We start from the raw sequence: 26,986 nt of genomic DNA on the forward strand, positions 1-26,986 counted from the left end.
ACTTTCGAAAATTTAAATGAAGCCAAAATGAAAATATGCAACCGTTTTTTGCAATTATATGGTGCTAGAGCGTGACTTTTAGAAGGTTTTGATCGTAATAAATTATTATCTTCATGAGTCTATGCTGAGTCAAGGTATAATTGCCTTGTCCAAATAAACGTGCTACTGCCGAGAGTCGTTTACAGTCTTTCGCGGCGAAGGTCGTTGGTTTAACCGACCATGGCAACTCGAATAATATTCTTCTCTTTGACAATATCGAGAGAAGAAGCGTTTTGGAGTCGAACCAAGCACCTTGTCGTGCTACCTTGCTCATTGCTCCCTATCACCAGACGCAGGCTACTCTAGCAACTACGAATAAAATGTGCTGCACTTACAGCAGATATACCGGCCATCCGCAAATCCGGGCCGAAAAAGCACTTCGTACGCCCACCACAAAAATCGTTGGTCTTGGGCCGCGACAGGGCGATGAGCCAAACTTCCGGAGGCTGTTTTTACCTGTACTTGTGAGCACATTCCTTTTACTCAGTGTAAGCAGAGAATCTATGTCAGGGGTGGCCAACCTTATTGACATTCAGAGCCGCATTGCGACTGCTCATGTAGTCTACGGCATTCCAGGGCGTAGTCATAATGAACTAGCTGGACGCCATATACCCATGTTAAACTGTCTATGTGTATTTCCAGTACACTCAGTACCAATCTCTTTAATGACATAGGCTTACTCTACGCACCGAAATGCCGAGTGGTCAGTGGTCATGCCACGGGATCTTCGACAGTCGCGCGAAGCGTGAAAAAATTTTCAGATTCGCTGATGAATTTCGTCATTAATATTAGTAGTTTTACATATTACTGATCAAACATTTATCCTTTCTCAGCACATGTGATTTGATTCACCGGTAGAGTTGATGGAGAGGGTGTTTTCGAAAATTTAGGGCAAGTTATAAATGATGATACATCTTCGGCTGAGCCAATTGTTTTTAGTCACTTTGTTACATGCTTTTATTTTTTACCTCCCATCAGGATTGTCAGTATAGGGAGGAGAACACGATTCCGAGCTGGTATTTCTATATGAGGCGCATCATTTTCCTCTACTGTTCGCTTCTGTAGTCTGTACTGTAGGGATCTGATTGCAAAGGACGCTACTATATTTAAAAAGAAAATGATGTCTAGGTGAATCGCGCGGTTCAAGATTAATTAAAATCTCTCAAGAAACCGGGAGTTAATTCGTAAATTCAAATTGCATGTCCATGGCCGCCAACACATACTAACTGAATTGCGTGTCCACGGCCGCAGGTTGGCCACCCCTGGTCTACGTAGCTTAATCACGCCAATAGCGAAAGTTTTCGCTCATTCATAACTGAATCGGTGGTCTCGCTGGAGAGTTTTCTGCACACATTGTTGAGTCCCGTGTTAGCTAAAACTTCATTATGTGTTATTACGCCGTGGCGCGGTAATGGCTGACTCCGAAATGCCTATTTCTATAAATCACGGAGTAGGTCACCTAATAAGCAAGACGTTTAGTGACGCTAAATCGCGCTAAGTGCGAAAAGAAATTGAAAAATGTTGGAAAAAGTTTAAAAAAAATATGCTATGATATATGTTCACTTGCGAAATAATTTTGGGCCCCTTTTAAGTTCGTCCCTCTCCGATTGGACGGTTTGGGATGGTCGGGGTAAGTTATCGTAGGCCCCGGGATGGTCCTGCACAAAACGAATGATCGCGCAAACTGCGCTGTTTAGCGGAGAGTCAGCTCGTATATGTTTTGTACTTGTCGCTCGCATGTCGTTAAAAGACATGTCTTGAACTTCAAGTCAAATCGAACATGTTTCTAGCCCTAATCTTACCTCACGAAGTTCTAAATAAGATTAGAATTTGATGTTTTATTTATTTTACCAATGGACAAGCCTTCGACATTGCATCTTGAGATAAAGGTATAAAATTGCAATATGTCTGGCGGACCGGCGGGAATGTCGTCGCGGACCGGCACCAGTCCGCGGACCGGCGGTTGAGAACCACTGGTGTAGATGACTGTGGTGGCAGATCAAAATGATGAGTAAATAATTTCGAAATAACGATTGATGCTCGTTTCAAGTGGGGCCATATATGAGAACATAGGCGCCGAACCTGGGTATGCAAGGTATGCCACGCATACCTAGACATTTTTTTAGGTATGCGGCATACCTAGAATTCCATTTGGCATGTATCGGCATAAATGAAAATTGTGCTATTTAGAACAAATCGCAAATGTCTTTCGGTTTACGACATTACCTGCTGTCAGTTATGTGAGCGAGGTAACCCGTTGCGCGCAGCCAATTTGCGAGAAGCGTGTTGCCAATTACCGAGATTCGTCTGTCCACAAAGTAACGCGACGCGATTTTCCGTCAAGATGATCGCGAAATTAGGTAATTGATTGCCGTGCGCTCGGCAATTGTCGCTGGCCTGATTAATCGCGTCTCCAACAAGCCTAGTTCCACTGGCTTGAAGAATCGCATCTGCAATAGGCCCGGTGCGCACTATACTATCGCTGGTCTACGCTATCGAATTTGCATGGGCTTGGTGTGCACGATATCATTGCTGGCCTACATAATCGCGTGTGCAATGGGCCTGGTACGAAAGATATCATTGCTGGTCAACTATCGCGTCTCGGGCCTAGCATGCGTTGACCCTCATCTCTCGATGGCTTGGTGACAATGTCGGTGTATGCTGATTAGCGATTGTGATTAAAGAGTCACATCGCGAAACTGAATGACATCGAACGTCCGCAGACATATGTGATTATGCGTGCGTCTACGTACATGCGTAATTGAATTCCGCTAATACTTGAATATAACCATCAGAAGATGTGTGCAAAGGCTTGAGTTATAAAAGACGAGAAAGGTTTGAACCACCTGAAATCGGTGCCATTATAGAACAGATTCCATAAGAACTCGGACATTTTGACTTGCGCAAATCGTTACCGAGGTTACATAATACGCGTTGATAAGCGACGTATTTAATCGTTCGCGAAAGATCAGAGACTCGCTAATTGACAGCACTTCCGGACTCGTTGGCAAGTTTATCATACGATTAAGTTTGTCAATTCTGTCACATTATGTTCCTTTTCCATTTCATTCTTTTGTGACGTCATCAAACCCGCATACCTTAGGAAAATTAGCGTTCGGCGCCTATGTATGAGAATAATGTTTCTGGCAGTTGAACAAAGAACATACACATGCCGATTGCCTGCAATCCATTTAATACAGATATTGCGAGCTGCCGTTACAATCACACTATAGGCCTACTATGAGTATGCTACATCGAGTATCTATTTACTACGTGTGGATAATTCGTTACGAAATGACGAGCAAAGCTGGTACTCGTGACGTAATAATGGTAGTGAAGTTTGCAAATCCTACATTTCTGCGATATATAACCTGATATAATATCGCTCTCTCACTTATTCACGAATGGTCAGTTGTCATAGTGCATTTGCAAGTAAAAAGTAATCATTTTTTCACAAAAAAAATCGACTAGATATGGGAAATAATCGATTACAATTACTTCGGATTTTTTTCGAATGTTATCGATTGCGATTACTTGAAAATGCTGTAATCAACTACGATTACCTCACGTCCGATAGTGACCTAACCCTTGTGTACACACAAACATGGCTCTCTCCATTTGTATATGATGGATGATCGCAATGTTAGTGTTGGCAGCCCAAGAGCAGAGCTTGATAAAACTGTTATCAATCGAGAACTAGTGTCGTGTTGATGATAAAAATATATGTTATATCACAATTACAGTCAAAAACTTACTGTTCAGCATTTTCTGATTCTATCCGCAGATTTCTCTATGAAATTGCACTGGATGGACACAAATTTTTCAAGTAGTGAATTTTTGGTCTTGCCTGGCTGTTTTCAGATGGATTGGGTAAACGCCATTTTCTATCACGAAGTTGAAAAACTTCGCAATGAAAATGTTGATATTTATATTGATCATCTCTGCAAACTGGGATGGAATTAGATTGTAGCTTTGTTAGATTTCAGTTTGAGAATGGCTACTTTGACATCAGTCTGATTTGCATGCTCCAGCATCATACATTGAGATATCAATTTCGGTCTGACCGAAGCAGGTTTCGTAATTAACTTCTGTTAATTGTGTCTTTTAAATGAAATTTAGCATGAGTATCATATAGATCCGAAGCTACTGTTGGTTTTCGTTACTTCAAGAAATGAATAATTTCCAAGGATGGGCGGCTGCCCGAGGGCCTGCACCTCGAGGACGAGTGCCACGGGGCCGCGGCAGAGGAGGAATAAGGGGAAATTTCCGAAGACCAGGAAATCAAGCACCGGGGTATGGACATGAATAGAAATAGACGATGCTGGGATAGCGCCAGAGGTGTACAGGAATACAACTGGGCACAATGATTGGAGTAGCCTATTAATTGCAAAGATTCCACTCGAGTAGAACAGACGGTTTTTTGGTTACTGATATTATTCTCCTATTGCCACCACGACACGAGATGTTTTATCAACTAGAATTACAGTTTTTATACGTTATTCTGGCCGTGGAAGCCTTGAAACCATCCCAGCATCCAAATCATGTAGCACGTTGCCGGACGCCAAATATTAGTGAAAGAGTGATTGGCCTGCAGTATTGTCGGAAAGCGCAAAGAAATGAAATGGTTGAAAAATACCAAATTATCTTCAATGTAGTGTAACGGCCATTATGTTATTTGTGGTCACTTTCAGCCATCGCGCACAGTAATTCGTATTATAGAGTGTAACGAACTGCCAATTAACGGAAAGCGTGTTGCCAAGTAACTAGAGTTGTGTGCACAAGCTGAGTTGGTTTGCCGTTTGTACACGAGCGAAATTAGGTCAGTGATAGGCACTAACGCGCGGCAATTCTCGCTAATTCATCGCGTCAACGACAGGCCCAAACAATCGCATATACATACACAAGAGGCCATGTGCGCAAGATTTAATCGCTTGCGTAATCAGTCGCATCTCCAGTGCGCACGACATAACCGTTAGCCCGAGCACTCGCATCTGTAATATCGTATTGCGCAAGATGTCGGTTCGTTGGCCTAAAGCCCTAAACCGTGTCGCCGCCGGCCTCGCAGGCTTTGGCTGCTCTCTACTATCGTTTAGAGACAATCCCGTTAATTGTATAATGGTTTGCTATCGTTATGTCATGATTGTTCAACAGTAACATCGCAAAGCAGAATGACATCTTATACGAAATCGGAACTATTCATGTACTGAAATGCATGGTGCGTACTATACATGGGTACAGGCTTTTTCCCAGAATTTACATGCTATTTTAGGGGTGCGTATTATACATGGGGGCGTACTATACTTGGAAAATTACGGTACTTAAACTTTCCAAGTCACCCATACTGTTGTGGCGTCATAATAAGTGATACTAGACTGGAATCGCGGACTAATACTCATTCGGAATCAAACCACTCAGGTACTAGACCAGACCTGGGCAAAGTGCGGCCCACGGGCCAAATGTGGCCCGCGAAGCTATTCTGTGCGGCCCGTGAAAGGTTGCTTGGAATCCAAAACATAAAAGCTGCTTTTTGAATGACTAAAACAATAGGCTGTATCAACTCAACAGGAAATTCGTTTACTTTGAAGCCTATTCATTAATATGCCACGATCACACTGCCTACGGACCTCGCATGCGTAATCCAGATTCAAAATAAAGGCAATGTGGCAAAGTATGAGTAGCAATTACAGTTACAAGAGATCACTCTTTTCATATAGTATAGTTCAAACCTTCTTTGTTGTCATTGTCAATTACGCATTATACGGTATGTGTTTGAAATTGTTATTTGATACGTTTCCAAATCCCTAATTCGTAACATAAGTCAATCAATGCTCGCGATTACTATATGACTCATCATATCTATCACCCATAAAGGATTAACGGGTATGCCAAAGAATGAAAGCCAAAAACTGAAATTATCAGATGATGCGCGCGAAGATGAAGTTTAATGATAATTTTTTCGCTCTCCGCGAAATTTTTCGGCCACTTACAGATATTGCTGGGTAATTCCAGCCCAAATCAACAAATGCAGATAACCATGTGTTTGAAAATAAACATTAAATGCAATTCCCAAGCACCGTAGACATGTTTCAAACTGAACAAAAGTTATTTTTCGGAAATCCATTCAGCGGTTTAGAATTTATGGAGATTTGAAAAAGAGCACTATTTGTGCCCAGTCAACCGTGAAAAGGTATGATTTTTGGAACATAAACTTCAGAATTTGTATATAAATTGGTCTTGCTCTATGGCTTTAAATAGAGTACATTTTCAGAAAGTACATAGCCTAACACTAATTTTGAATGTTTTTATTACGATAATAACCTAACCGTTTGGGGTTAAAAGGGGGGCTGAAGGTGAGGCTGAAGTAAAACCAGTCATGCGTGATGAATATTTCCAGGGTGAATTGTGAAAAAAGGTATACTTCAAATCTATTGATTAAGGTATCATATGAAAGCTAAGAATGAGCACTGTCCAATAAAAGCAATGCCACTAGTGATTTCAAGGATCTAAGCTGCATTATAGCAAGAAAACTATATTCATGTATTTTCATGTGTCTAAAGGTATTTTAGGTTATATATTTTATACACATTTTTGACAAATATTATTGATTAATGCTTCATTAGGCATATTAAATAGCTTGGGGCAGGGCTTACTTTATATTCCTGCTTTTTATATTTCATATTTCAGGGAGTCGTGCATAGATTATTTAAATACATTACATCATTTCTATGAATGAATCTTCAAACAGTCTGGCGGTATAGCAGCTGTGCATGGTTACAACCCTGGTGTTGTACAGGAGATGTAGCTGTTCTCCAAAAGAAATTTAATGAGAATCTGTGAATAAATTTGAGTAAACATGCTCGGTCAGCGTTTTAATAATTCTGGAATCGATTTCCAAATTTTGATGTTTTGCAAGTGTTCTCGACTGGCCAGATGAGAGAATGATTGCTCTACCACTATGCTATGTAGTTTACCTATATGAGATTTGACCGATTGTTGAGGCGATATGAACAGTTCTCAGCTTGAGAAAATATTTTTGAGAATATCCCCAAATATTGTGATGACAATGTTACTTCGACTACTAGGTCTTAAACAGTGCCTGGGAATCAGATTGTAGCACGAAGGTTGTCCTTCTACTCATCATTTTACCTTGACTGTCTATGTATATTGGTTACTCGGAGATGTTAGAGTCAAATGTTATGTAAATTATAGAACTAGGCACTCCGTCGGCTGTCTCCGTATTCAGATTTTTGACTGAATAATAGGATGATTAAATGTCTGATATCACTTGTACCAGGGAATGAAATGGATAGTGCGAGCTACTATATATAGGCTACTTAATCAAGTAATGGTCGTAAACTCGTAATCTATCAAAAACCGAGCAGCTGTATAAATTATACCACCCAAAATACCTTTAAACACAGGGGAAATAGCATGATCATAGTTTTCAGGCTATAAAACTGCTTAGATCCTTGCAGTATATGACAGTTATGTACCACTCCATCAGTCAATTGCTTTCCTGCATGAGATCTCATCTATATTGAGTGAGAATGCACGTTGCACAGTCATGGATTTTGAATAAACTAGTCTGAACAATTTGCAAAAAAGGAGCGATTAGCACTTGAAAAGCCAGGTAACTAAATACTCGTGTACAAACAATAATGAGAGCTAAATCACTTATGACCACGATAGGAATAAGTGCTAGGCATCAACAGCTTTCATATGATACCTCAATTAACAAAATCGAAGTATACCTTTTTTCACAAATCGGCATGGAAAATTGGGTCACGCATGACTGATTTAATTGAGGTCCCTATCCTCTCGATACATTTGACCCATAACCTTTTGGTAAATCCAGCAAATTCTTGTTCATATTCAAAGTTCGCTTAACAGCAGTCATAAAAACATTGATTCACCCAAGAAAACTCCATCCCAGCCCATTTTATGACGATTCCAAAATAAGGTCTTAGGAAAAGACATTTCGACACGGTTTAATGAACGCAAAAAGTGCTATTTTTCAAACTGCGATAAAATTCAAATGACTTATCCGATTTTGATAAAATTAGGTTTCTTTTGATCAGGCTATGATTGTCTCCGTTTGAGTGCAATCTGACTGAAATTGAAGACCATAGGGTTATCTTTGGTAAAAAATTTAGTTGATTTGGGATGGACTGACCCTGCTCTGTTTATTGTCCGACTGCGATATTTCAGAATTCACTCATCAACAGCCATAACCTTCCATGCCATCAAACTATCCGTTGGGCTTGGGATTGCTAGCATTCTGATTGCTCTTTTAATATTTTGTGATATCATGAAGAGGGGGCGCGAAATTATTCACTATCATAAAGGGAGGTGTGCCTAAAAAAGTTTGAGAACCACAGTTTTAGAGTAATAATAGAAGAATGTGGACAGGGGTTTAAAGAGAGTTGAAAATGTATCATGTTTAGCATTGTTTCGAATCATGACGGCTAATAGATATTTTTTCAATTACCCGTCAATGTCTCATTACCTGACATGAACACAGTCGCTGGACATCATTTATTAACAATGTAATTTTAGAAATAAAATTAATATACCCCGGAGAAAATAGCTAAAATGTTTCATTCGGCCCGCCAACGTATTTTCGACTTCTCATTTGGTCCGCGGAGGAAAATAATTGCCCACCCCTGTACTAGACTGTAATGCAGTGGTCCTCAACCGGCGGTCCGTGAAGCATTTTCAGGGAGTCCGCGAAACCTTCAAATATGCAAGATGGTTGAAAAACTAATTTGTATTTCTTTTTAATAAGAGAAATCATGAAGCACTTTCGCTTCATAACTGCTAAAACTTTAGGACTCACATAAACAGAATGGTCGTTTTTAAGACACAGCCGAGTATTTCCCGAAATGCAGCTATACAGAAATCGCTTTGGAATGCTAAAAGTCTTCGAAATTTCTACATAAATAATATGATGTTATTTTCAAGAAAGGTCATGTTATTGCTGTTTATCACTAGCCTACAGTTAATATTTACACAATAATAGAGCTAAATTTTAATTCAAACTTGGGGTGGGGGATGTGACGGCGCAAAGGGGGTTCGCGAAGACAAAAAGGTTGAGAACCACTGTTGTAATGGGAGAGTCTACGTCTACTTATGTTAGGTATTCAATGTAGGTTTTGCCTACTTAAGCCGGGAATAGACTATCCCTAAACGCGTCCATTTCTTTCTCTCCTTTTTTCTCCTCTCAAACGGATGAGTGTGAGAGAAGAGGGACGAGGAAAAATGTGGAGGAGAAAGAGCAAAAGTGTGACAAGTCCCATGCGTTCGCTTTCATGCGTATTTCCATCCGTCAAGTGCTATGTCGTTGACGGGAAAACTAATGTGACGCTTGATTAGCGCCTATCTAGGTTGCAGTGGTCGAACTCCTAGCTATTCTCTGTTGGTCGCAGAAAATATGAAAATTCATGATGAAAAGTTCATTTGTTCGATGCCATGGGTTTAGTTACTAGGCGTGTATGCACTATGTAGCTCTTTCCGTTGATCACTTTCATGTCTTCTATTCTCGCGCCGCTTCATGAAACGACACATGTTACTATTCTGATACAATCTAATATCATTGCCATGAAAATATCACAGTAACGTAAGTTTTCGTATTATCCAAGGTCCAAAGCACGTTCATCGACTGGTCGCTGTCACGGCTGGGCGCGTATTGTTCATTATCAATTATAATGACGCAATCTCACTAACAATGTTCCCTCTAAGCTGTGCACGTGCGCAATTGCGCAGTGTTGACACGGTCTCTGCGCACAGGAAATCTAAGCTGCGCACAAAAAATCCGAAGTGATGACCTTTTTTAGTTGTTACGTAACTGTTGTCCAAGTACCGCGCAGTGAGTTGGTGAGTGCGCGCAGACTCGTCAAAAATTAGACGGAACATTGCCCACCAATATGACTGAAATAGGAAAACGGGACAATTCCGCATGCACTGCGGACGGATGGTGTATTCTTGGCTTTACAACTCCTGCTCAAGTTATTTTATGAATTACCAAAGGGTGATACAGAGCGAGCAGAGCCCCCTGTATTACTGTAGCTGAATTCAGTTTCAAAATTGTAACCGTTTCAGGCACCATATGTCATTATGCGTATGGCGAACTGGTTGCGTGCAAGTCCAAACTCATTGGACATTCATGTCTATATCGAGATTGACAAAAAATTGCGATCTAAATGATTTTTTTCCTTTGAAGTGCCGGTCGTGGTCGGGTTTATCAAGGAAACGCTCATGAATATGGTAATAGGAATGAGAATATGCAACCACGTGACCGAGGCGATCAAATCAGGTTTGCATTGTACTCTTCTTATTCTTTAGTATGTTCGGAAATGTAGCCTAACTTGTTCTCATTTCAAAATATACATAAGGTAGTGTGATAAAATATATGCTTGATGACATGCTGGGTTGGTAAATGACACCAAGTGAATTTCATTGTTGTTAAATTATAGATAACTAACATACGGATATATACGCAACTCCCGTCTTGCTTGCCCAGAGCAATTAACTGCTCAGCAATCTAAAAGCAACATAATTTAATTTGTAATCCAGTAGCCGGCGACCCCAGCACTCAAATTAAATTAAGTTGATGTTCTTCGAAAGGTACTGTCTTACTGATTCCGAAAATATACATTAAAATATAATCAGGGCAATGGAACCCCCTCGAAATACTCCTCAAAGTCTGAAAATTCGCATTGTTCTGGACAATCGCGACTATGCAAAGGTCATTGTTATGGTCATTGTGCTTCGTCCTTGCGATTGTTTCGAACAATTCCGATTTTCAGACTTTGAAGGCTATTTCGGGGTGGTTCCATTACCCTGGGTAAATTTTGATGTATATTTTCGGAATCAGTGCGACAGTAGCTTTCAAACAAGATCAACTTTATTTAATTTGAATGCCGGGGTCACCAGCTATGGGATTAGCAATTATGCTGCTTTTAGATTGCTCAACAGTAATCTCCTCTGGCAAGCAATCGCGACGGGAGTCACATATCCATCCGTAGGTTAGTCATCTATTGTTAAATTCTTGAAATGTAGGCCGATGGGATATAAACGTCTGGAAGATTTAGAGCAAAATGAAAGCTCACAGGACATCATAATCACTCTCGGGAATGATCGTTCAGGTCTTGAGCAGCTGCTGAGAGGAGACAGAGGAAAATTGGATGATGGTACGTACGGGGATAAAATGGTTTTCATTAAATCGCCCTCTAAATTTACAAAATGATTGATAACATAATTAGAGATTTATAAAGTCGGGGAAATCACGAGGAAGCTGGGCTTCATAAGTGCTGAAACTTCCGGACTTACATTGACAAAATGATTGCCTGACCGTGCAAATGAGTTCAATTTTAAATTCATCTATAGCACGCTGAAACAGGCATACTGCTGTCTAAAAATATTTTGTTGGGACTTTTGGAAAGAATAAAAAATTATAGTTAGTCAATCAGATTGACTTCGATATGTTTGCAAAACATTTTGGATTTGAGGTAGTCAGCTTCATCAGATTAGTGATGAGTGATTTAAAATTGAAACCTCGTCGCGTAATCTATTTTATCCTTTTGTGCCATACATACCGCAATCACACCGAAGTGTGTCATCAGCTGTGTTACGCGCAATTATATTAGCTCCGCTCACTCCTATCTTTTTATCAAATTGAAGGCGCGGACTTTCAAGACACGACCAACCATGTATTTCAAGAAATGCAGCTGCCGACTTTGCTTTGAAATGACAAAAGTTCACCAATTTCTACATATATAGTAAAATGTTGTTTTCGGGACAAGTCATTTTGTTGGTGTTTATCACTAGCCTACAGTTAATATTTGCACAAGACTGTTGCACGATAATTGAGATGAATTTGCACTAAAACTTTAAGGGGTCCGCGGGGGTCCGTGACGGTCCAAAAGGGGTCCGCGAAGACGAAAAGGTTGAGAACCACTGCTATAGATACTTCCAAATTTATTGTACTCAAATCCATTCGTCTGAGTAATTATTTTTATGTAATGATGATATGGCTCGGTCAACAGCAGCAATATTCACGCCATTTTAAGCCATGTTCCCATGAACACGGAATAGTTCGGTGTAGTGAAGTCCTAAACTTTGCTCTGATATGGAAGCAATCTGCATGTGTCTATGCTTCTGAATCTAGGTATGGTACAAATGCTGCTCAAGGTTTTTGGAAAGATGTTGGAGGCTGACGGGCCTGGTAATTATTTATCACACGTACTGTGTCTGATTACAAAGTATGATTTTGTTACAAGACTCACCCAATTCCTGTATGGGCTGCCTACTGAACAAAGGTAAGAATCTTTTTTAAAGAAGTCTTGTGGCATTCAATATGAACGGCATTAATTTCGTTTTTTATCATGTGGCATGGAATTGATAGGGATACACTTGCTAGAATTAGAATCCTTTGTTTTCTTTTGTGTGCTGTGCAAAAGGCAGTAAAGTACGCATCCTTAGATATGCCAGTGACAAAGCAGTTTTCCATTACTCCTAAGTACTCAAGTAGGTTTTCTCTTTTACAATGGATTCAAGTTCCGTAGTTCAATTTTCAGTCAACATCTGCATCTACATTTTTGCCAACACACTTATACGTTCTACATTATAATCGCATTCTAAATTTTGTCTAGTAGTAAGTAGAGTCCTTGAAGATTTGCATCATTTTCGTCGGTCAAATTGTTTGACAACACACCCACTCAGAGGTATGACTAAAAAAATTGGCATGGTGGTCATTAATGGAAATTATGTTATAACATTGCATGAAGCTGGTCGGCTATTTGATATGCATGCATATATAATTAATTTGACGAATCGTTTTAATCACAATTCCCGAGTCGATAAATCATTAGATCAACGGAAATTGCATGAAACGTAACAGGCTCTAGAAAACTCGAGGTTTTAGGTAGGTGAGAGGATAAATTAACTATTTAGCCTATGAGGTCAATCGAAATTTGTACATGGAAAATAGTCAGCATTCCACCATGATCTTGTTCGACCCCAAATTTGAGAATCTATTAGAAAGGCATTCTGCCCACTGATTAATAAGGCCCTAATGATGGAGACTTTGAAATATAACACCTTAATATATTCCATAGTGTGTGAGTTAACCATTGTGAAGTTATGTATGAAGTTCCACATCAGCAAAATTTGACTTGACATATATCTGATCATTGGAATTTGTTTCGTAGTGTCATGAGGCGAGAGAAAGCTCCTATTCATCTGACGAATGCACTGAAATTAGCCAAGGCCTTGCTTGCTGTGATGCCTTCTGAATCAGAAAAAACGGTAATCCTTTACAAATATATTCTATAATCTTGGGTGAGTTTTAGTTAATCATTTTCGAAACTATGATTGAAAAATAATCATAAACAAAATTTATTATTGATATTTGACTTATATAATCCAGTGCTTAGCTTTTGTTACCTGTCCCATGTTTGGATAGTGACCAGGAGGAATCACGGACCATAGTTATATCGGTATATCAAGTGGTTTATTAACTGGTATTAGGCTGAACCTGACGATAACTCGCTAGAACTGATGACTTTGAATTTGATATCATGAATGGAGATTTTCAACAGGTCTCAATGATGATGTACATAGTAAAAGCAGTGATGGATGGCCTAGGTGGTATCCTAGCAGTGCAAGCAATGTATGATGATGTAAATGAAATACTTAGCGGAGTAGGCGAAGAACTCAAAAAGAAAAGAGAAAAACGCAGGCAGAGGTAGGAAAAAATTGATTGTCGCATATTGATCTCCATTGTTTGATATTGTTGTTGATGCTTGTATTTTAATGATCAGGAAAACCGGACTTAGTGCTGTGGAACAGCTGAATGAACTCGAACCACCCGATGACTTTCGACAGATTCCCGTTTTTCCACAGTTACAGGACATTCAGGTTGATTCTCAGCCGTTTATACGTCCTAATCTCATTAGCGGCGCATACCGGGGGTGAGTAATATCATTTTTAAGAACTTTGTTAACATGTCCTTTAACATACTAAGCAGCCATAATGTTCTCGAAAGGTGAATTGATGCTTTGTTACATAGAATTGGGATTTGCTGTGTCTGATGCATTTGACATGTAGTCCAAAACATTATGGAAGTCGGAGCAATAAAAATCACAACATCCTTTCATGGAGTCAGAAGTTCCATATTTTCGTTACCGTTATAGCACACAACAAACGCTAGAATATTGTTTTATCAATTATAATCAGGGTATGCATAAAGACAAATCCTGAGAATAAACTAATTCGGGCAGTATTCTCTGTAATGAGTCATAATCGAATAGTATATTCACATTGAAATGAACAAGAATATTTTGGCTGACACTCGTCAGGGGTAATCGTCAGCAACTGTATTAGGGTTCATTTCAATATGAATATACTATTCAATCGCATACCGAAGTCATGTACCTCCAAGAAGCTGAATCATAATCACAGAATTTATTGTGTTAAAAATGCCTTATATAAATTAGTTGGCGGTGATTACCATGTTAGCTTTTTTGGAATTTGTAATGGTTGCAAACTGTTTTGAATATTCGATTGCTTCATACTTTCTCCAGCATTGATCATTATTTGGACGTTCAATACCGGCTGTTGAGAGAAGATTATATCAAACCTTTACGCGATGGGATCAATGAAATACGAGAATTCGGTAATGTGATGCAGAGCTATCTAAATTATTGAATATTTGACTGATAGCCATTTACAGGAGATTCGGATGCCAAGCATCGTTTTGAAAACGTTAAGGTTTACCGCGATGTAAGAGTCTTATTTCCAAAAGCTGATGACAAAGGTTGAGTATTGACATTATTCTTTGTCTTTTTCACCATGGGAACACTGTGATAGATATCGCGATTGGGGAAAATGTCCCTCCATACTATGAAGGCTCACTGTGTTCATGTGATCAATGATTGTTTGAATGTATTGGCGTCTGGGTCAGTGGTAACTGATATTGCGGTCACTGATGTTACTTCGGAAAATATTCAAGTAATTAGGTTAAATTTTAAACTAGTACATTACAAGTAGTGGTTTCCAAGGCAGGTCAAACTCTTTCACGTAGATATAGAAAAACAAAGCCTTGAAACATGTTCAAGTAACGTAATCATCAAGTCGTATAGGACTCTTTATCTTATTTCACCAATAATGACTCATGAATTGCAAGATATGTGTGTGTGTGTGTGATCAACGCGGAAACTCTAGTGATGATTCAAATATGCAGAATCACAAAGCCAAAGTACAATTGAAGATACACTACTTGAGTAAATGCTACGTTACTCAACATAATTGTTCTATCACACTGAGTAATCATGAGATATGAGACCATTTATACTGCCGGAATATACTAATCATTTAAATAATTGGGTCAAGATTAGGCAGTTTGGTGGATCAACCTACAATGAAAGTATACCATACACAGTCAGTCACCCAAGCTTTCCCTTTCTCAGGAGTTTTACACATGATCCAGTTCAGCACCGAGAATTTCGGGAACATAAGATGGCAGAACACCAAACGACTGTTATTTGGAAACTTATTATGCTTTTCGAGTGACATGTTCCAAGTTAGTAGTCACACATCTTACAGCTATCACGGAGAAACGTCTAATTGGGTGCTCCTCGTTCCAGAGGGAGGTTCTGTTTGCAGTAGTTGCCGATAGAAAACCTGAAGACCTGGAAGTGGGAAACTTGACTGTCGCATTTGTGTATGATGATGAAAGTGATGGAGATGCTGAAGGAGCTGCAGGTAAAACGCGAATTATTAACCTTGAGAGATCGTCAAACAAAACGGAGATTGCGTAATGGTTGTATTATTGGTGTTATTCGAAGGTGTCACTGCTCACCAGGGTCGTGGAGTCTGTAAACTTTACCCACCAACTCCGACTCCGACTCCCGAATAATACAACGCACCGTCTCTGACAAAGTTTCTTCGAAAATTATAGGCCGCAGAGACAGTTATATGATTCTCATTTAACCATTAAACATATACATTGTGACGCTGCTAGAAATCTTCACTGTGCAATTAATACGGAATTGTTAATTTTGAAATGTTCCATACCTTACAAGCTTTTGTAACATAGACAAGCCATGACTACTTTAATACACTGTTCCTCAACCTTTTTTCTCCCAGTGCCCCGTTTCGGAAATATTCATGATTTGGCGCCCCCTAAACTGCACTAAAGATGATGCGTTAGATGTCCAAGTCTGGTTGATTTTTTTGGCTTTGGACTTGACTATTGAAAATATTTTGCGCTTGAATCTCGCCCTATGACCACTTGACTCATTAACGATTTAATCATGGTATGCACTATTTTCGGGATCAAATCAAGGTTCCTATAACAACTGTTGGTTACGGGCTCATACCTATCCGGCTTTGAGCCCAATGTACTCACTCCGATTTGGTGACGTGGTATTTTGTAGCTCTCGAAAACAAGGATATTTGGTTAATCATTCTAGTCAGAAACCTCAAATCATGTGCACAGTACAAATGTCTCTCTCTCTCTCTCTCTCTCTCTAAAAAGTGGTATGGAACCACGCATCCGGATTTTGAGACGCAGTGTGCTACAATATATAATAGCTGGTTCAAAAAATTCTGTCGGGAAAACCCCTATCTAGTGTGAGAGTTAGGGAGATTTTGCTATATGAAAGTATGCGCATGAAGTGTAAAAAACACATTTTAGACGAAATATAGTGGTCACTGTATTCGTGGAAACACTGAATACGTTGTCCGTATATTTCACGCAAGGATACTACTACGCCATCTGTACTGTTATGCCATTTTTCTTCGGTGCCCCTCATTGCCCCTGAGTGTTTCCACCCCCTCAGAAATCCAATTCCCCCCCCCCCCGGCGACATGGTTAAGAACAACTGCTTTAACATGCATAAATGTCACGAACATTTTTACAAATTTCGGCCCAGACTCCAGTCAGTGTTTTTTCATGACTACTACAACGGTGTTAAAACAATTTTGAGACGCCGATTCCATGACTCCGACTCTACATTCCAGCTACTCGATAGCAGAGTTGGATCAATTGTAATTTGTAATTGAGCTGAATGTAATGAATTACATTTTTCAATGTAATTGTAATGTAATTGTAATTGAAGCATTTTTATTTTTTGTAATTGTAATTTGACAAAAATTTTGCTCAATTACAATTTCAATTACATTAAATTGCTATTGAGACCTGACAAGCACAACATAAAATAGTTGACTTATAATGCATTCTCTTTAAATGTCGACAAGGAATTTGGTGGATCCATTCGCGGAAGCCCTTGACTGCGCCCTTGCGGGCAAAGTTTTTTTTTTATTTTCACCGCTATGCTGGCCTCGGCTTCCGTTGTATACAATTTTTAGATTACCAACCAACGGATGGATTCGCAACACGTGACTCACGATTGAATACGCCGAGAAGCGAACTGCTGAGCCGGCTAAAAGCAGCAGAATTGATAGTCCCATAGCTGGCGATCCAAGCGTCGAAATTCGATATGTATGGTCCTAATCGAAAGCTAGTGTCGCACTGATTCCGCAATAAAAGTATATTTCCAGGCAATGGTACCATCCCAAAATAGTCGTTAAAGTCTGGGAATCGGCATTGTTCTGAACAATCGCTGGGCGTAATTGGTTATTGTTGTGGTCATGCTGCTGCGATGCTCTCACGTTTCAGAACAGTCGGCCTTAAACGGCTATTTTGGAGCAGTTACATTGCCCTGACGAGATTTTAATTTGTATTTTCGGAATTAGTGCATCAATAGCTTACGATAAAGACCAGATGCATCAAATTTGGACGCTTGGATCGCCAGCTCTAGGACTACAAAGTTTGCTGCTTTTAGCCTGCTCTGCAGTACGTTTGTCGGTGCATTCATCCGTGACTCACATCTTGCGCATCTATCCGTGGGTTGGCAATCTACAATACGATTTCAGATCACGATGCTGCATCGTTATTTCGCCCGGTTAACTAACCAGACCACTGGATATTATATAACGTCTTATCTGACAAAGCACGGTTTTGTTTTTACTCATCCTAATTCCTACGTCCCTGGATAAAAATAATATTATTTCTTTAATTATATACTATATACGCAAATCCAACACGTGCATATATTATAATACTTTTTTCAACGACATACTGCACCCTATCCTTAATCCTAACCGATAGGAAATTAGGTAAATAACATTTTACATTTCCAATTACGTGAGCCATAATTACAGAGCATACAAAACACGCTTATATTACGTCACAATGACATCTTACATAGCATACTATGTACTCACATAAACGCATTTATTACTACACAATCTGAACTAGACTTGAATTGTTGTTAAATACGACGCTACGGTTGTCAAGGAGCACGGTTGAATTTATTATTATTCAATTACATGTTCAACAGTAGCAATTGTAATGTAATTGAAGCATGCAAGGAGTAATTGTAATTGTAATTGTAATGTAATTGAAACATGCATGAAAGTAATTGTAATTGTAATTGAACTGAAATAATGTAATTGATCCAACTCCATAGCACTTCAAACATCAACGATTTGAAATTATTGGACCAAATTTGTACTAGTTCTCCATGATGATTTCGCTTCATTATCTTCTGCACTCAGGAGATCATTGGTATAATCTTTTTCTAGTTAATAATGATATATATCTGTTATACAGCTATTCCTAGAGGTCGAAGACCTGCTGCTGCCAGATCATTAATAGACATGAGGAAAGTGTACACCATGGTTGAAACTGATGCCTATTTTGAAGCGTACAGACACGTGTTGGCAGGACTGAGAGGTTTGAATGTCTGTATTTCGTATTTAGTACCACTTTTATGTTCTTACAATTCAGATACCGTCAGTCTACCGCTGGAACGGTACATAGTCAGTTGTGAGACGGATATGCACGCTCCTGCTTACTTAAGACCAAGAACTCGAGGCAGGGTTGAATATGACTTTTCTTCCATCACGGGGCAAAGTAATACACTCAACAAATTATTTAACAAAATACATGTCATTAATGTCTTCTCTTCAGAAACCAAGGTTGATGTGCTTGGTCATCAGTGGCCATCATCTGATGAACTAGGTTTAAATCAGTCTCAAGCTGAGGGACTTAAATTGGCTTTGACACATGAATTAGCGATTCTCCAAGGCCCGCCCGGTACTGGGAAAACCCATGTGGGATTGGAAATCATGAAGATTCTCCTGAAGAATAGAGCGATTTGGTATTTTATTCTTCTTTTATTCTTCCCTTTCTTGCGCGACTAAGACCAGACCACGGCATGTAACTCTGCAATAGGTCAGCACCTTCTTACGCATCTAGAGTGTGCAAAATCGTATAACGATAACAGATTTTGAATTCTTGCTCGTGGACGTAATCTGTTCCATTTAAAGGTTCTCGAATTGACTATAATAAAACTCGAGCAACCGATTTTTTGTCAGCAAAAGGACCGACTCTATTCTCTCCGTGTATTTCATTAGTGTTGCCTCTCTGGCTATATATTATAGCTTATTTGTATTGCACTAATTGCATTTTTGCTCAACGCTTTCGTTTTGTGAAATCTCTCGTTGTTGTTGTTATACCATTCTTACGTCACATTACCTATTTCATCTTTACATTTTGAATTGTAATCTCCGTATTATACTGACGGCCACTACCGAAGAGGGTCAGTTGAAAAGCTTATAGTGAGAGTGTGTTGTTCGTTGCAATAAAAATTCTCTATGTTGTAGGTCACAGCCACGCGCTGACGTACCAAATGCCCCCTCTTCCTGTCCGATTCTCGTTGTGTGCTACACAAACCACGCGCTAGACCAGTTTCTCGAAGGGATAGCAAAGTTTTCCAGCAAAGAATCGGTTATCGTTCGTGTCGGAGGGCGTTGCAAAAATGAAGTGACAAAGCAGTTTTCGTTGTACGAAATCCGGCAAGAGCGACGAAAAAATCAATATGGGGCACATGGCACAAGAGCAACTAGACAGGCAATCAGGGATCTCAAGGGTAGGCATGCACATGTTTAGTAAATTGGAATGAGATGGAATATGAAACTGTGGAGGTGCAGTGCTGTTGATTTTGTGCTCCCATATGGAATCGTTATCCTCAGCAATTTTCTGGAACTTGACCTAAATCAGGGGTCGCCAACTCAAAACGGCTCGTGGGCCACTTTTCATATCTGGTAGAGGCCGCCTGCCGCATGAATACAATATTGAGATTAAAACATGTCACACAGTTTAACACCGTGCTTTTACGTCAGTACAACGCTGTGCTTTCTGACATGGGCGACGGGCATAGTTATCACGAAAGAAAAAATATTTTCTTCTACCAAATACAAAAGTAACAAAAACATCATGATCATCACTTTCATTCGATTTTGAGCTATTAGCTGTGCACGTTTCCCGACCACGCTTTTCAACGACTAAAGAATCGATATTTGGGTTAGCTAGACGCGGTATTTGGTCTTGTGACGAAGCCTCAAGCCATTTTCTAATTGTCTCGGTCTTGGCATTGTCACTGCCCCTGTGCGTCAAGGCAATATGCCGATTCATATCAGCTAATTCTTCCGCCATGGAATGTTATTACCATCGCCGAGGCCGTATTAACTGGTGTCTGGGACAGGAGAATAGCTTATTTTGAGCAACGACAACAATATTATCAAACTATAATCAATTTCAGAACTAGGCGTTGTTCCGAAATCTGAAATCAGGTCGCGGTCCGCAAAATATGACGTCGGGGGCCGCGTGTTGGTGACCGCTGAGTCGCTGACCTAAATGATGCTTTTGGGGCGTAAGTATGTGATTGATAAATCTGATTGAAATCACCTTGCCTTATAACCGGCGCTATCCAGTTATTTTATAGTTAATCCATTGTCACTAATTGTGATTCAAAGCCGAGCTTGTCACAAAAGTCAAAAAGATTCAATTTCTGTCACCATATATTCGATAGTAGAGATTTGATGGAGTTGCGAATGATAGTTACGATTTGTGTCAAATTGGGACTGGAGTCGCAGGAAACAACAATCAATGTGATACAGTATATTTTCCTAAATTACAGATGAAATGAGGAGTCGACAAGACGACATATCTGTCAATGTCAATGAACTGGAGGCATCTCTACACATTATCCAGAAACTTGCCAACCTCAACATCCCTATTCAATTTCGACGACAATTTCACGACGCTTCCGCTTGCACTCACGCTCCTGGAAATATCGGTAATTGTATAATTCTCTGCGTAACTACTCGAGTTTAATAAGTGTCGCTGCTCTCGGTTAATTTCGCACCTGGTTTTCTCAAAACTAAAAAATTAAACACCAACTCGTGAGTCATTTCATAGTTCTCTTAAGTTGAATCAAGTCATTTTAGGGTAGTGACTCGAGTCAAGTCATAAATCGAGTCATCCCAACACTGGTATGAATTGGAAGTTTGTGAAATATTGAATTCTGTGCTGTCAATGTAAGGCAGTGGTTCTCAACCTCTTTGTCTGTGCGGACCGTCACGGACCCCCGCGGACATCCAGTTTTAGTTCAAATATTAGCTTAATTATCATGCAACCGTCATGTCTTTTGCAAATAATAACTGTAGGCTAGTGCTGAAGAGCAACAATGTTACCTTTCTTGAAAATACCATCATACTATTTATGTAGAATTTGGAAAGGCTTTCTTTAGCGAGTTCTGTAGCTGCATTTCCTGAAATACGCGGTCGTGTCATGAAAATCCACGCCGTCGATTAGATATTAACGAGTGCCGAAGATTGTAATGATAATATGCGTAACGCTTCAGAAGACACCTTTGGGTATGATATATATGGCACCAAAATTGTGAAACAGAGCAAACAACGTCCAGCAACAACACCTAGTCATTTCTATCTAGCAGCTTATCTTGAAATTATTCTGGAATAGCGGTTACAAACAGTTATATCTCTAAACATAATATCTCTAAGCAGCGATATGTTTGTATCAGTAAGCTATTGGCAATTAAATAATTAAAATTACTAATTAGGTTGTCAACTATTTTGCAAATTTGGAGGTTTCGCGGATCCCCTGAAAATGTATCGTGGATCCCAGTTGAGAACCACTGATGTAAGGAATCCGTTCTCCATTATTTAGGTTTCTTTATCTCGAAACGCTTTGTTTGGTGAACAAATTTTCTCTTTTGAATCAGATCTTGATCATGAATTACTCTCTTGGCTTGGCTTGAAAGCGAAGACCAGAGAAGTGGTCTATCACGAGGAAATTGGAAACTTGCAGCCCTATACGCTAATGCTTTTGCGAAGTTTCCAACACACGGATGAGGAGATTGGAAGGGCTTTCTACGAGAAAGGTAAGTCTTTAAATTTTATTACGGTGCTGGGGATTCCATTGCTATGAGTTTCAAGAACTGTGTTGCGGATGCTTACTGGATATCTAGGTTTACCTATCTCTGTCTTGGATTCTTAACAACTTTGTTAAACTGTTAGGATACAAGCTAGAAGATATTCTGATTACCAAGTCTCGGCAGGCTTTTGGCCGGTATATATAGATCATGACTCTATGCAGGAGTGCAATCTTTTCCCCTTACCATACCAATCATTATATTTCCTTATCATGTTGCCACACATTCCCGCTTTTGTATCACTCCAAACCATAGCTACCCTGGACTTGCAATGGCAGTAAGAGAATAACCGTTGCCTACACATGAGCATGAGCATGGCCTTGCATCTCTTAGGTGAAGACAATCTGCACATTCTTCATGCTCATATCTTGGCGCACAAGGAAGAATGGATGAAGTACAATAATGGTACGTTTTTCGATTTGACCTGAGTTACAAGGGAATTAGGTACAGCCCGATCAATAGGATTTCCTCGGAGGTGGCCAAAGCAGTCAGCATTGCTAATCAAATAGCAGTATTGAGATAATGCTTAAATTTCTAATAAATTACAAGTTGAAATAGAGAGTACCGTACTAGGGAAATGAAAGATCAGAATATTCAAGTGATTAGCTTGAAAAGTGGATGTGGGGGAGTCGCCATATACTTTTGGTATTCAATTGTATGTGGGTTACTTTATAAATTGCAAGACACAAATAGGTGCAATTTTGATGATCAGTGTCAATGATATGGGGGCTATTTCGCTGGATAGATATGATAATTACACTCGTAAGTGTGTTGTGAACCTATTCAAAAACTACTTCCTACTTTAAAAAATGTAACGTGAATGAAAGTATGGTAATTAGATTTGCTTCTAATACTGTTATCAGAGGAATATGTCCGAAATTCGAGCTAATTAGGTACGTAACGCAACCAGGCAAATGCTACATGATGCGAAATAGAAGTGCTTCATTACTGACCGCTACCGGTTAAATTATACTCAGAAGAAAGCTATCGAAGTGGAATCCCCGATTGATTACACTGGTCAACACATATTTTTAGGCAGACAAAATAAGAGTGGTTTTGGGGGTTCTGAAGGGCACTGATTCCGACCTTAGTTTTTTTCAAATTGGCTCTTGTTGTGGAGATAACCCATGGGGCTGTTATGACCAAAATCTCCCATTTTCGCGGTAGTGACTAGATGTAAAATCGGCTCAGTGGTACTATAAAGTTTAGAAATTCAATCTACTTGTTATTTTTACACACAGAAGACTATATTAAATCAAAATACAGCAACAGCACTATATTTTGGGGTATTAGATTTATCATAGTTACAGACTTTCACGGATATCATGTACATAAATAAACTCCAGTCATGTATAGAAGTATTTACCTAGATACTCAAATAACGTGGCATTAATTCAATCAGTTTTACGTCAACCACCTATTGTAAATTTGAAATAATCAGTTGGAATACAATATTATTGATATATTTTAAATCGAAATTGTTTTTTTTTTGTAGGATTTTCGCCTGTAAGCTATTTAGTGCAGTTTCTCGAAAGGTTCCGGCAACGGTCTGACATAATATGATCGATGGTTCATCTCATATGCCCTGGTATCTTTCTATTGTTGTTTTGATGTCTTGTTAGAACCTCTCCCCTTGCAAACCAACATGATGATCGGGAAATTTATCAAGATGACTGAACAGGAAGTGAACTTTTATGCTGATGTTTGTTCCAAGTTTTCGATATGCAGATACGAATTTTCGGACCAACTGTTTGTAGTTGGGTGCTTTGTGATCAGCTAAAAAGTTTTATTTACTACATCTTAGGAGAAATTACATGCTGTGAACTCTTCCTAATGTGAAATTGGAATCTTTCATCGGTATTCGAATATACCAGATACTAGGTATACCCAATTCGTTGACTCAGTGGAAAATTATCCATTTACCAGTCAAAAGAAATGAGACATATATAAGTGTTGTAGTTAAGCCTTTCAAGGACAAATTTTATAGTTTTATACTCCTCTTTAATGTTGGTAGAATGACCAATTGATACAGGAGAAGATGAATGTCCGTTTTGGAAAGTACAATTTTTAGACTTGACAAACTGCTTTTTTGACAAACAAATATTTCGCATCATTCCATGTTGATATTGATAGAATGACTAAGAATGACATGAGGGTTCTTCATAGTTAATTAGCCATTTATGCGCAGTATAAAATTAGAAAAAACTACGATTTTCTTCCCGCCAAGTGAAATATTTAAGGGTAAATACAGTAATTTTGGGCTTTTTCAGGGATATAAATATCTTCTGACAGAGAGCCAATCTGACAAAACGAATGTGATATTCGTAAGATTTCAGCAACCTCAAAAACCCCAGAAACGGCTCTCAGATGTTCTGCCTAAAAATTTTTTTTTCATTTTGTTGACCAGTGTTATAATAGTAACAAATCTTTGTAATAGGCCAAATTATTATTACAGAGACCAGAGTGGAGGAGTTGGCTGACGAAGAAGAAGATACGACGGAAGAAGCAGACATGGTGCAACAACAACGGATGCTTGATAGTGGTACATCCACCCTAGATGTTGTAACTGCGACATATTGCAATACCCTGTACATGATTCTCAGATGAATTTCGTCGGATTGCCCCTGTGAAAAATATCAAGGGCGAAATGAAGCATTTGATGGCAAAAATGGGAGCTATGACTTTCGACGATATCCACCGTAATAAGAATAACTTTTTGCAAATTCTGAAATATTTCCGGTAAGTTTAGTCTGTTACAGATAAGGATGTGCTGCAAGAGGACAGAGATGGTTGGCAACAAACGTCGAAAGATAAAAAGAAATCAAAGCGAATCCTACGTATGCAACTCAGCAAAACTTCAATCATGACCGATGAAGAAGAGCAATCTGTACGCAATATTTATGAATTACCGATCGAGGAGCGTTGGCGTTTATACAGGCAAGTCATACTGAGCAATAGTGTGACGAAAAGCAAATAGTCCTAGTAAGGGCTGGGCACAACCAATCGACTAATCAAATCCGAGTGGAGTGTCAACTTTAATGATTTGAGTCGAGAAGTTGAAGTCATTTTTTCAAAATATACGCAGGAGTAATATTTGAACGCAAAACGACAAAAATGTAGTTGGAGGCAGGGGCGTAGACAGGGGGAGGGTAATCGGTGTCCAATATCCCCCCGTTCCCAAGCTCAACTATCCCTCTTGAATTCAAAATTTAGCTCTCTGTTGTTATCTTGGTATAATTACTCGATGTTCATTCGTGATTAGATACCCAATCAGCGTTTTCACAGAATAATAAATGCGACAATACCCTTTTCTCTCCTATTCCTCTTTCGTCTGTGACAGCGGGAGTAATTAGCGTATCACGTTACATTGTCGCCGAGGTGCCGAGGATCTCGCCATTGCACGTGCAAATAAGCATGCGCCATAGGCTTGTATCATTAGAGATAGCAGATCCCTATAGTACCAAATCAGATTGATTTAGTTTGGTTGTTGTGTAGATTTGTAGTCTTTGCGTGTCTCGGGCCTCTGACGCATCTGCTGATTGTCCTGTTTCAACGCGCTTGACTACATGGCCATTGGCCAGTAGTTTAAACCTCGGAGGCTAGGAAAATTAGGCCACTCCGTGACTCGCGACGCGTGATAGTGCTATCAATGTTCGATGTAATGTTGTAATGATGAGAAGTTATAGTCTTGGGCTGGGCAATTCGCGATTGTCACGTTTGCACCGCAAACGCATTTGGGAATGCTTTTTGATTGTAGCCTCAGCCTGCGCCAGACCACTGTTATTCGTGAGATACAATCACACAGGCTCGAGCGTTAATTGGACTTTACGATCCCCACACGCCAAAATACTACACCATCTTAGCAGACAGTAGACATCACATTGATTTAAAACAAATTTATGCGAAAACAGGCTGAACAATTGATACAAAAGGCAGCAGGCCAATTCATTTGCACATCTTCGCTGTTCATATTTAAACGCAAAATTGAGAGATCTCCCACTGTGCTGTAATATGATCTGCACACACTTTCTTGATCACGATCATCGCTTTGGTAATTAAGGTCAAGATATGTCTCAGTCTCTCTTTCTGCTGTTATCTTAGCTTACGGGTTGTGGTGTTGTATTTGAATTGTACAACTGTGTTTTATATATGCGAATGATAAAGTCACAACACAAGGAAGATCATCTGACCGTTGTGATATCTACATTAGTGCATACAATTAACCTGATGAATCAGTTAGAACTTGGAACATCATTTTTTTGAAGCATCCTCATTAAAAAAAATACCCCTCCTTTCTTTAAATATCCCCCGTTTTTTCTCGGCTGGCTACGCCCCTGGTTGGAGGCACGAAACTTCGGCCATGTCTCAGCATCGAGCTACAAATATTCATGGAATGCCAATTCCTGTCAAGTAGTATCGACCGTCACAATGGTCACAAAGCGCTGCAGCGAATAAGAGAGAGAGAAAGAGATTTCGTCGACTGATGAGGTCAAAAATATTTGCAAATATGCAGTACAGAACAATGCTATTGACTGGTAATGGTGATGTGATCATGTTGATTGTACTGCCAACCGGAACAAGAG

General features: G+C 39.5%; 3 protein-coding genes across 17 annotated transcripts in view; 1 reads left to right on the forward strand and 2 right to left on the reverse strand.

The window, feature by feature from the left end:
* LOC145457734 (ubiquitin-like protein 3) overlaps positions 1–26,986 on the reverse strand; it is a 245,928-nt gene that overhangs the window by 147,910 nt on the left and 71,032 nt on the right. The gene's annotated exons all lie outside the window — the stretch shown is intronic.
* LOC145457722 (THAP domain-containing protein 1-like) overlaps positions 1–26,986 on the reverse strand; it is a 474,772-nt gene that overhangs the window by 95,556 nt on the left and 352,230 nt on the right. The gene's annotated exons all lie outside the window — the stretch shown is intronic.
* Positions 1–26,986, forward strand: part of LOC145457675 (NFX1-type zinc finger-containing protein 1-like) — a 224,795-nt gene that overhangs the window by 57,284 nt on the left and 140,525 nt on the right. For 5 of the 15 annotated variants that reach the window (XM_080335917.1, XM_080335915.1, XM_080335914.1 and 2 more), the window contains exons 14-19: positions 18,716–18,838; positions 18,893–19,265; positions 19,771–20,036; positions 21,087–21,245; positions 22,194–22,352; positions 22,737–22,808. In XM_080335917.1, the coding sequence (XP_080192043.1) occupies positions 18,716–18,838; positions 18,893–19,265; positions 19,771–20,036; positions 21,087–21,245; positions 22,194–22,352; positions 22,737–22,808 (1,152 nt within the window). Of the gene's footprint in view, positions 1–4,079; positions 4,333–10,258; positions 10,352–11,097; positions 11,229–12,205; positions 12,357–13,247; positions 13,345–13,637; positions 13,784–13,859; positions 14,010–14,621; positions 14,714–14,770; positions 14,855–15,506; positions 15,620–15,683; positions 15,802–18,715; positions 18,839–18,892; positions 19,266–19,770; positions 20,037–21,086; positions 21,246–22,193; positions 22,353–22,736; positions 22,809–26,986 lie in introns of those variants that run through there. The other 10 variants (XM_080335921.1, XM_080335923.1, XM_080335925.1 and 7 more) reach the window with 9 other exon arrangements.

This window comes from Botryllus schlosseri, chromosome 15 (genome assembly GCF_051294905.1).
Source record: "Botryllus schlosseri isolate E-star chromosome 15, Bs_hap1, whole genome shotgun sequence".
Classification (NCBI taxonomy): Eukaryota; Metazoa; Chordata; class Ascidiacea; order Stolidobranchia; family Styelidae; genus Botryllus; species Botryllus schlosseri.